Here is an 11,984-nt window from a genome sequence, read left to right on the forward strand (position 1 = left end):
GCGAGAGAGCCAGAAATGGCACTTTCTTCCAAAAGTCTTATTATGCAAGAGGCACCACAGCCCCTGGTTTCCTGTTACTGTTGGACGGCATGTTTTAGACTCAGGAGGGTGACGCGCTTCAGCATCTGAAAGGATCTTTCTGCAGAAAAACAAACCTGTGGGATGAATCTGAAAATCCGAAAAACGTGTCCATCTCTGCACGTGTGTGTGTGTGTGTGTGTGTGTGTGTGCGCGCGCGCATGTGTGCATGTCTGTATGTATGTGTGTATGTGTGTGTGTGTGTGTGTGTGTGTGAGGAAAAATTAGGTTAAATAAAGATAACCTGCTGTAACAGTCAGACGCCTTACCCAAGACTCAGTTAGAAACTCAGTCTACTCACCGTACTGTAAGGACAATTTGCCAGCAATAACGGCCTTATTACAGCCATTATGTTCTCTGCCTTCAGCAGTAAGCAGGAGATTAGGTGCGAGCCAAGCCATGTCTGAAAACTTCTGAGAATAGGCTACACTGCAGTCTTTCCAGAGCTACTCAAATCCTTGGCATATACATGGCCTGACACCTCCAAGTAATGTTTAAAATAATGTTGTGTTTTGTCATCACACACATAGCTTTTTTCATCATTATTAATTTTAGGAGGACGCCAAACTTACGGCGTGAGAAAAACAGCACGTGCTGCGCTTTGTCGCTCAAAGTTTAAAACAGCACACTGTGTCTGGATTACCCTGGAGTCTGCTCATCAGCCCAGCTGGAGATACGCAATGCAAAACAATTCTTGTTCAGCCTCGTCTTTCCAATGCAAGACTTAGAAGACTTCCTTTTTCCCTGAGTCCCTAACAGGAATTGGTGATGCAGCCCCAGTACAGCAATGTCCAGGTGCAAAGACGAGTGGGAGAGGGGACAAGGGGCAGCAGCGAACGCTGGTTCTGGGGGGTGCTGTGCTTTGAGGGTCCCCACTATTTGACCCCAGGGGGGCAGCAGTGTAGCATAGTGGTAAGGACCAGGGCTTGTAACTGAAAGGTTGCTACCTCTATTCTCCTCTGGGGCACTGCTGTTGTACCCTTGGGTAACGTACTTAATCAAGAATTGCCTCAGTAAATTTCCAGCTGTATAAATGGATAGAACTGTAACCTGTGCAAGACGCTCTGAATAAGAGCGTCGGCTAAATTACAATAATGGAATGCAATGTAACTCTACGGCAGTGGCCCTTCAGCCAGCTCACTCCCGTCAAAGGTATGCGAAACGCCCGCGCCCTTCTTTAGACAAACACCTGCGCCAGCCCCGCTGCGCTCAAGCGGCCGAACACATCAAACTAAGCCAGACGTTTCAAACAAAGGCGTTCGGTTTCAGGCTCCCAGTTTGGCAACAGGTGTCAATCCTGGTGTACCGAGGGCGCAAATCACCCCTGCGAGTGCTTTTCTGAGCGCGGACAATCACAGCCTGCGGCCTGCCTCCGGGGCCGCGCGAGCAGGGCTGAATTGTTCTGTAATGGTCGCATTGTATTCTGCATTCCTGCTGCACCACCACATCGCACTTGTCCAGAGTCAGTCTGTGTACAAACGGCCCACTTAACCCAGGTCAACATCCCAGCTGAATGGTAATGCAGAGTAAGACTTGCGCAACACCAATAAAAAAAAGAAAGAAAAAAAAACTGCTTCGCTGTCAGAAAAATCTGTCTGCCGCTGCCAAGATGAGTTATCTCAAAATATTGTTATGGAAGAGAGACCTTTTTTTCCCTATATGACATGTAGTTTGTCCCATGCGGGAGAGCACTCCATGACCTCAGAAATGTCATGGTAAAATACATTGTGATTCAGATAAATCTAAACCTTGCGTAACGATTTTAAGCTTCACGTTTTTTTTTTTCCTCCCTTCCTCACACAACAGACGCGGCGCTTGTGCGAATCTATTACATAAAGTTTAGGATAAACTGTGCTGTGTTCAGAAGCCAGATTCATCTAGAACCACCTCAACAAACAGACCTGAATCGAACCAGCTACACCCCCAGCATGTCTCAGGTGACGTAAGCCTACAGTCATTAATTCACTGTGATGAAGGGTTGCCAGACTCTTCGACAAATCCCCCAGCTGCACCCGCGCCATGTCGTGTTTAAATTCCAACGTACTTTGCACTTCGCCCTCCACCACGTCCAAATTCCAGCGCGCTAATAATGTAGACCATCTCCAAGTTCTTTTTCACCCGGCGCAGAAACTGTGAGACCAGCAAATCCGAGAAGCAGATGCAGCTGAGGAGGCACAAGCAGAACAAACACGGCCTTTTTGTTTTTTCCAGGCCGCAGCTGTCTGGGTTGCGCGGGAATTTTTTTTTTTTTTTTCGGCGGTGCAGCTGAATCAATTCCCCCTTGCTTTACGGCGTGACCGCGTGCCATGCTGTGCCGCAGAACTCTGCCAGTCTGTTCAGAACGTGGAGTCGGGGGTATTTGGAAGTAAGCGGGGTGTGTGGGGGGGTGCCGTTTGGAGAGGGAACACCAAACCCGCCGCAGCTGAATGGGGCGATGTAGTAAAGACTGCAAGAAAAGACATGGCATGTAGAAACTGCAGCCTGGCGGGCACTGAGATCTCAACTACAAACTCAAGAGCGAGAAGAGCGCAAAAGGGTCAATGGGTCAGATACCAAAAACAGAGGAACTAGGTCTTTTATCTCTGAGGAGGACTGTAATAGCAGGTGATAACTTCAGGTTGAGCAATTTACATCCCCTGACAACCATAGGTCCCCTCCACACCATTGTGCAAAATGACTTCATGTTATGGTGAAACTGAAGCCCAGCTCATTTTGGTTTCGGTACGCTGCTGTTTTATTTTTCTTTTTTGTTTTTTTTTTTTTTCAGTGGGAGAGAAAATAAATTTTAAAGTATGCTCGTCGTTTCCGGCTCTTTGTCTGGGTTCTGAAGCTGCAGAATGAGAGTGTGATCCTGGTTTTAAGAGAGGGTGTGTGTCTGTGTTTTTTTTTTTGTCCTGTTATATCCTGTGGACACAAGCTCATTTTCAAAGCGCTGTTCAAGGTCCTGAATTTTGTTGTTGTTACACGTTAAGCCCTCTTGAAGCAGCTGCGTTCAACGCTTGCATTACGAAGAGAACAGCTACATGTTTTTAACTGACCCATTTCCATTTCCTATCATTAATAATTTTACATAGTTCAGGCAGAAACACATAAAGGCTGGTGTAACGGTTTTGTGGTAGTATAGAAGAGTACAATTTTAGCAATTATGCTTCTCTCTCCTTAGATTTTCCAATGCCATATGATGCGCTAGTTTCCACAAAAGCCCCCAAAAACAAGAATGTTAGACTTTGGCCACCAGTGGAATTCAGAGGAGATAAACAATACATTATGCTCTGCAAAAAAAGATAAAAAAACATTGTGATGTGCTGCCTAATTGTCTATGAAACCAGCCATACTGGAAACCATATTAAAGTGGGCAGAACATGTCTCATGTGGTCTTTAAGGTGGTGTACAGCTGTGAAGTACCATTTGGGACAAGTTCCCTATTCTTTCTTTGCCATAGCAGGTCTAACTTTTCCCGCTTCTTCTAAAGTCACTGAACATGGTCATTTACCTTCATGTTCATTTAGCAGGTGCTTTTTATCCAGAGTGACTCACAAAGTAAAGGTACATACAATATATACAGCAGGGGCAAATGAACCCAGACAGGTCATCAGGCCATATTCATACAAAAGTGTCAGTACATTACACCAGCGTTTCCCAACCCTGCTCCTGAAGGCACACCGTCCTGCATATCTTCTATCTATCCCTGCTCTACCTACCTGACTGAACTCATCAGTGGCACTTTTGATTAGCTGAGCACACCTGATTTAGTCAAGCAGGAAGGATACATAGAAGATATGCAGGACAGTGTGCCTCCAGGAGCAGGGTTGGGAAACACGGCATTACACAGTGCCAGAACCACTATCAGACTGAAAGTATAGACCAGGAGCCACAATAACCAACATGTCAATGACATAACTGAAATGAAATGAAGTGGATATCTGTGCTATAAGACCCCCAAAGTGTTATACATTTAAGTGTTTAACAACACTTAAATGGCAGAACAATTAGTCAGGGGAGCTGTGATGATGTCTAGAGTTGGGTGTTCAGTCTACGGTGCCAGATAGAAATGGACTCTACTGTCCTGCAGGCTATGATAGGCCTATTCCAACCACATGGGTACCAGACCAGACAGGGGGCGTGGCCAGGCTGTGCTACCCAAAAAAGGAGGAATGGCCAGGAGCCCCAAGCTTGTGGAGCGGACAGGTCTGTCTGGTGGTTGCCCGTTAGGTTAGCACCAAGAGCCAGTGCTTTAAAAATAGGGCAGTGAGCTGACAGCAGTGGTACAATTCTGGTGCAGGGCCAATTAGTTAGCGCTTGGCAACGAACCCTGAGCTAAAGGGTCTTCATTCTTCAGAAGTGAAGGGCTTGTCAGCTCGCGTAGCGTTATGACGTCACATGCAGTTATTGCCGCAATATGGCGGGTTGCCTTTACCGATCATCCCTCAATTTAAAATGATACTGATCATCCATTCATTTATTTAAGCTTTTCCAAAAGGCATTACATCATTCACTTACGGTAGTATTAAATGCAATACAGCTTGTATCATTTGTCAGATTTGGCCCCAAAAATATAAATAATAAGTATAATCATTAATACAACATCATTGATAAATGAAGATTACAGCACCGTCAGTAATAGGAGTGCGTGTTTGTGTTATTTGAAATTTTTGTCTCTCTGAAGGTAACATAAGTCTGCAATTTCCACGCAGAGCTTCATCTCAGTTAGGACCCCAAACTGTCCTTGTGTTCGGCTAAATGGGAATTACGCTCTCTGTTGGCGGTCGGGGGGAATCAAATGGGAACTCTCACTTTTCAAAAAACCTCGACTATTTACTCTAATTTCCACTTAGTGCTCATTTATATAACTGTCCTCAAAGAAGGCATAGGACATAGGATACAGCCCGATTCCAGCCCATCGTGCTTCTCCCACAGCCCGAACGAATAAATGCCTCACAGGTGGTTTGCATTTAAATACACAGATACACACACACACACACATGCTACAGAGCCGGTCATATATCCAGTCATCAAAGTCGGGCGAGGGGACCAGGGAACCCTCTCGTGAGAGCACCTTGAAGATAATTAGGAATTCCACCACCGTCCCCTGAATTACTACGCTGCGAAACTGCGCGCGGGTAATGTGACACCGCCTTTCATTTGGGGCGGTCGGGCAGCGGTAAAATCGGTGAGGGGCGCGCTGCGAGCGTAACATTCGCTCTGAATGCCGAGCCGAGCGAGGGGGAAACCCTCAAGCGCTGCTTCTGCCTCGTAACCTCAGCCGACCCAGAAAGAGTCGGCAGCTGCGCTATACGGCGGTCCAGGCAATCCATTATAATTAAGTGGAATTTTACTTTCGTACGATTGTTTTACACGCGCGTGTACACATTGGCAAAGACTTTTTTTTCCACATATGTAAACCGTTACAAGTCGAAGCTGTCAACGCATGTTTACACCTGACCTCCTCCGAGAATCGGCCAATAAAACATCCCAGATTGCCCTGCCGCATATAATACGGCAGTTTTGAGTTATCCACATGGTTAGATACTGAAGCAGTAAGTCAATTACTTTGTGTTAAAATTTACTATTGCGAGTGAATCCCCATTTTTTTCATTTCTCGCTGTCTTTTTACTTGAAATTATCAGGATGACCAAGACTGTCAATAAACATGTTTTGCAATGGCTTTGCAAAACAGCATTCCTTATTGACACACTAGCAGCGGTCTGATGTCAGAATTGTAGAACAAAATAAGTAGGCAAAGGAGACAAAAACACTAGCATGAAACCTGTCCAGAATCTGCGGTTACACGCATTCAGTTGTTCGTTGAAAAACGAAGTCGCTTGTAAATTGATTCATCAATCTGTAGCGTACCTGCAATCACAGCCGGCGAGCGCTGACCTCCCTCTGGTCGAATCCACATTTCCAGGGTAAAGTTCCCTCTTGGTATCTCTACGCCCGGCTTGAGTCGTAGTTGGTCTCCTCTGCCGGTAAAATAAACAGCTTTTCCCCGACCTGAGTTATTGTCCCCCGTCCGAGACTGGCGAGACGATCGCCTATCCACGCCCGGCAAAGAACGTTTGCCCCGGGGCAGGCGTGTGGCACATGCTCCAGGGAACGTAGTTTTGGCTTCCCTAATGCGCACCAACTCTCTTTTAGATCTCGCTTTTCCCCGGACAGTGCCGCACTCTGATCCGTTCCACAGAAAGAATGCCATAAGGCAAGCAAGCCCGGGGAGCAAGGTCAAAAGTTTCATTTTCAACAGGAGTGAAGAGAATTTTTAAAAGAACTAATATTGGCAATAAATAAGTCCCCCCCCCCCAGATCGAGCCTCCACAATATTCCCTCTGACGTCTTCGTCTTCCCGGTTCTTCGTTCGGAATTTATGATAGCTTTAGAAAAAACAAATTCTAAAAGCACAAACCAATAAGGCGATGCAGTTATTTTTCCCTCATAATGTTAAGGCACGACCCCCTGTACTTGCCCCATCTGTGAGCAAAAAAGTAAAATACTTCAACGCGGATCGAGGGGGAACATAAATATGTTAATTCCTGCAAGTGCTCCACGTTAATTGAATGAATTTCATTTAAGCAGAGGGATGGCTAATAAGAAATCAATCATAAGAGCCGGGTTTGAATAATTTCCGACCATTTTTTTCCGATTCATAACCTGTATAGATAAACTTGCTGCATTCTCAAATCTTCACAAATTGTCACAGCGTTCTGTTGTTTCATTATCCATCTCGTGAAAATATTTACAATTGACATGAATGAAATAAAAAATAAAAATAAATAAATGTGAGCCGCCGCATTTCTGAAAATGAAGACGGACCTCCTTAAGTTGATTCTGAGGTTTAAAAGTTGAAATGCGCAAAAGTATCTTGTAAAGCGATATGGAACACGGTACCCAGCATCGATGATCCTCATTGATTTGTCAGAGGCAGAACGCTCTCGCAGCCTGAGCTTGGCGTCCGCGTCGGGGGCGGATTGTTTTGTATGTCTTTGTTAACTGAAGCAAGCCACTCTGAAGTTTCGATTTTTTTTTCTTTTTTTTTTAGCTGGAGTGGGAAGTCACAGGTAACCTCTGACGGCGATTTCATTTCTCTGCGCGTTTCTCAGACGGGACGGTGCTCTTTGGAGTTCAGCAGAAAGCGCACCGGGCCCTCTGGTGGTCACGGATGGATCAGCCAAGCGTGCGCTAAACTTTACACATAAGTCTGGGCACGGAGCGGGCCTCGCTGCGTTGGAGCAATCCACCGTCAGTTGCATTTTGGAGAGCGCTCCATTCTGTGTGGATATGGGCGATGACGTCATCGGGTAATTAGCTGTCGAATTTGGCAGTCCTCAGCTGATCCAGGTTCAGTGGAGGTGAGCTGGCCGGGGACCAGTCTGCTCCTATTCAAGGGGCGTAGCGAGGGGCATTTCGCCACTGAAAGTACCGGGCGCTCTTCCTCGCCAACTCTCATGTTTGTTCTGTCGTTACAGGCCTGTGATTTGAGGTGGTTTATGGCCAGTGAAGTCTGACTTCAACCACTTTTTCAATTGTGAGATTTTTTTTGCTGCTGCATATTCCTATTATTTCTTCAATGTAAGATCTAAGAAGTAAGCCGTTTTAACGTCTGATCTTCTGAGCAGTAACGTAGTGAATGAAATGTCATCACTCAGCGTAGGACTACACTCAGTTGAATTAACTTAAGTCATCTTATTCATGAAGGCTACAAGCTAGCTGTCATTCTGTTGACTGCCACAGTAAGATTAAGGTTAAACGTCCAGTCACGCCAAAGCATTCGGGTCTTATTTCTGCCCAGCTGATGGTAAGAGATTACAGTTTAATTCCTGCAGCACCCCAGGGGGAAGAACTTCTGGAAAAAGCAGGGTGTCCCAGGGAAGTTAAGTCAGGGTGAGGTGCAGGGTTACCATGCAAATGCGTAAACATCCATCTTCATCCACACCTGGAAGAAGACTAACAATCCTGCTAACACTATACATGTGCACTTTCTTACTAATCTTGATTAAATAAGAAAAACGTGCACATGATTTGCCACTCTGAACTTGAAGGACTACACCAAATGCCTTCTTGTTCCAGTGGAAAAAAGGGTGACACACCATAAAAACTTTTATTATTATCATGACTATTATACAAGTATTGGGGAAAAGTATACTATTAGTTTTGTAAAGATTAGTATTGTCTCTTGGCCATATTAGCTCAGCTTATCATGTTTTTTGTTAATTTGATTGTTTTTGCAGAATTTTAAATTTAAAAATACGTGAACACTCTCTGTTCACGAGCTGTGACGCTTAGTAAACAGCTCTGTTCTGCCTTCTGTTTAAACTGCACAGGAAACATTCCTATATCAGCTTATCACCACAAAGAACTTGCATTAAAACAACCTGCCAAACTAAAATCCCGCACCCCCAAAAAGGGATTTATATGTTGCATGGAATGTCATTAGCAACAGGTAGGTTGTTGGTCTTCTTCCTCTCCATTAATTTAACGATAAAGCATTTGACCCTTCGACCCTCTAGCTTCAAACACGCAAGCTGCCCGCCTCACAAATTTCTGTTCTGCAACGTTAAACAGATGCATCTTCTTTCATTCCAACCTGAAAATACTCCCATTTTCTTAGCACAAAGTTGTAGTATTTACCAACTGCTAGTCACTCGCAAAACAAACAGCTGAATGATCCAGCTCCCATGTCTCAGTTAACTTAGTAAGACTGATTTCAGAAATATTACACACTACGTAGCCAACCCTGCTGTTAACAAAAACAGATTTAATATCATGCCAAGTAAAGTATTCTTTCTGAACTGTGAAGCATGCACAAGGTGCTTGATTCACACCCAGACAGTGCTGCACTATTACAAACAAACTAGCTGAGATATGTCAGATATTCGTTACATAACTGTAGTACTTCATTTTACCTGCAGAATGAGTCTCGGTCCTCAGCAAGCGTAATGGCAACGCATAACAAAGCTACGACTGCCCTCCAGTGGTGGAAAAGCAAAACAGGAAAAACACCAGCAATCCATCTCCAGTTCTTGAAAATGTCAACGATTACTATAAACCAAAACCAATCACAGGTTACAGTAGCTTATAACATACAATTCTCAGCCAAAGCCCTAATCATACACTCCCTATACTGTAATTTTATCAATGGGCCAGGTTTAGCCCACTAGCAAAAGTAAATGCATTTCATAACCAGTGTTCATTTTTTTTTGTATTTAGTGGAGTGCAGCCCGTCTCACCTCTTGCACTGTATACAAACAAAAACAGTTAATTGTCCCGGGTGTGTGAAAGGGGAGTTGTGGGAATGTTCTCTGAATTAACATGTGAAACGTGGTCTCTGTAACCTGGGAAACCAGGGTGCTTTCGCCCCAGTGACTGGGATGGGAAACAGTTGCAGAATCGGGGCCCCACATCCCCCATCTCCGGCCCCATGTAAAATATCCCTCAAATCTCTGGCCCTCTGAAACTCTCTCTCTCCCACATCCTGGTCATGGCAACAGAATCCACCTCTTCACACATGTAAAAACCACCCAGGGATAAGGGCAATTAAGATACCCTTCCCAAAATAATATTGCCCCTATGAAGCATTAAAATCACAGATTCAGTACATTTCCATGTACAGTGATTACTTTTTTGTATTATGTTAAATGAACGATGTGCTGTACGAGTAACCAGTTGCAGAGAGTGGTTATGAATATACTAATTCAGCAAACATTTTCACTTCTACATGCAGAGTGACATAATGTTTAAGGAATATGGCCTGTAATTGCTAGCCTCCAGGCTTCAGTTCCACACCTGACACCAATCCCATACTCCTGAGCAAGGCACTTTATCTGAATTTCTTTCTTTCTTTTCTTCAGGTATGTAAAATGCATTCTGTGAAAGTCCTCTTGGACAGAGGCATTTGCAAGGTAAATGAACAACATAGATTTGCACCGGCAATACTCAAATTAGGCCTTTTGCAGAGCCGGAACTAAAGCTATACACATCTGAAAGCTGCGGATCCTGTTTATGAGTGTGTAGAGCAGCGTTTCCCAAACCTCTCCTGGAGGACCCCCTTATCCTGCATGTTTTAGATCTCTCCCTGCTCCAACACAGCTGACTGAAATGATCAACTCGTTATGAACTCCTGAAGCTGCTTAATAACAAACTGATCATTTAAATCAGCTGTGTTGGAGCAGGGAGAGATCTAAAACGTGCAAGACAAGGGATCCTCAAGGAGAAACTTGGAAAACGCTGGTGTAGAGGACACTGCATGGATGTGAAGAGACTTCTGTAGTACAAGACTGTTTTAGCGATGAATGCTGCTTATAAGGTCATTTAAGATATACACCCCAAACTATGATGCCAAATGAAATCCTCATAAATGTACATCACAGCGTTAAAAACACAACAAAAGTCCATTTTTTCAGAACAAGGATACACACACCTGCCTGGCATTTAAGCTAGTTTTATTAACACAGCACATATTATAGTGGGTAACATATTCTGAGCACACTGCACAGTGCTGTGAACCTCTGACATTCAGAAACAAGAGAGACCTTGAACGCTGTCATCAGCATTATATAAAAATAGTGTCGCTAAAAAAGTATAAATTAGGGCCTACCTGATTAGACAAATCACATACACGAAAACCAATGAGAAAAACCTGCCAAGTTCTGTAAAGACAAGACAAAAAAAAAAAAACAAGATGGCTGCATCCAAAAAGCTATTCAAATAGTTTTCTGTAATCAAAAAAATAATAGAAAAAATACAATATTGAATTTAACCATAAATAATGAAAAGAACACTGAAATGTGTACTTATGAAGTGGTTATAAATGGAAAAAAAACCAACTATTAACAAAACAACACAGCGTTTGATTCTTATTATTTACACATTGATCTCTCCCCCCCACCTCCCCACGTAACTCGCTGAAACGGAGAGGAGTTGTATTTCCATTCTTCTCCCTACATAATTTACAACCTCTCAAGAAAATAAAACTTTAGTTTGAATTCGTTTCCCTATAACAGTAATAACCATGTGTTTTATTTACCAGTATGTCTGAGTCAGCTTGTAAAAAAAGAAGAGGTACACGTTATCAGGCGTCATACAGTTTCCCATCTGTGGAACACTTGCTCCCCCTTGTGGACAAAAACAGCAGTTTTTTTTTTATTTCAATGAAGTACACATTGAATCCCCAGACGAAGCCACTTCCTTAAGGAATCCTCAGAGGCTAAAATGGCCTGTGTGTGACATCAGCTAATCCTCAAACCCCGTGGGCTGCCCACAGGGTTCTGGTACAGTAACTGCATGCATATCGTTCAAACAATCGAGTCTCAGTGACAGAAACACCAGCCAGGCCGTGGAGCTAGCCATTTGAGAGGCTGGGCCTTCTCAAGAGGAACTAACACATGGCCGTGTCCCCTGTATACATGTAGCTCTGCTGCAGTTTGGTGCAAAGGTCTGAGACATCTGTAGCCTCAACCCCTTTTGTCCAAAGCAAGCCTATCAAATAAAACCATCTGGGATTGGGTTGCTTTGGAGGTTACATTTTCACTTTTAATGTCACTATAATGTTTATCTGATAAGCAGGTATACTTCAGGCCAGGGATTCACGATGCTTAGTTTCATGGGACATTTCCTGCAGTCAATATACATGGACAGATGATTTCTGTTTTTTCCTGGAACCACTGAGGTAAAAGGTACTTATTCCAGGGTTTAGTACTTCAGATGGAAATAAGCTATTTACAGCTTAAGTGGAGATCTTGCAGACTTGAATCAGCTACTTCCTTGGATGTTGCTACCATTTTTTTCTCAAAACCAGCTTTCACCGGGGAGTCTCACATCACAGCACTGACCTGGGATCAGTTTCACACTGATGAACCTGGGTGGTCAGCCAATCAGTGGTGCTGGCTTGTTCCTATTGCCTTTCCTGAAGA

At 44.0% G+C, this 11,984-nt stretch overlaps 1 protein-coding gene across 1 annotated transcript in view; it reads right to left on the bottom strand.

Moving 5' to 3' along the window:
• Positions 1-7,174, bottom strand: part of LOC118778007 (pappalysin-1-like) — a 73,664-nt gene extending 66,490 nt beyond the window's left edge. Inside the window, exon 1 of the mRNA XM_036529306.1 lies at positions 5,932-7,174. Coding sequence (XP_036385199.1) covers positions 5,932-6,313 — 382 coding nt within the window. The 5' untranslated portion in view covers positions 6,314-7,174. The remainder of the gene's footprint in view (positions 1-5,931) is intronic.
• Between the last annotated feature and the right edge of the window lie 4,810 nt (positions 7,175-11,984).

Source organism: Megalops cyprinoides, chromosome 5, assembly GCF_013368585.1.
Source record: "Megalops cyprinoides isolate fMegCyp1 chromosome 5, fMegCyp1.pri, whole genome shotgun sequence".
Taxonomy (NCBI): domain Eukaryota; kingdom Metazoa; phylum Chordata; class Actinopteri; order Elopiformes; family Megalopidae; genus Megalops; species Megalops cyprinoides.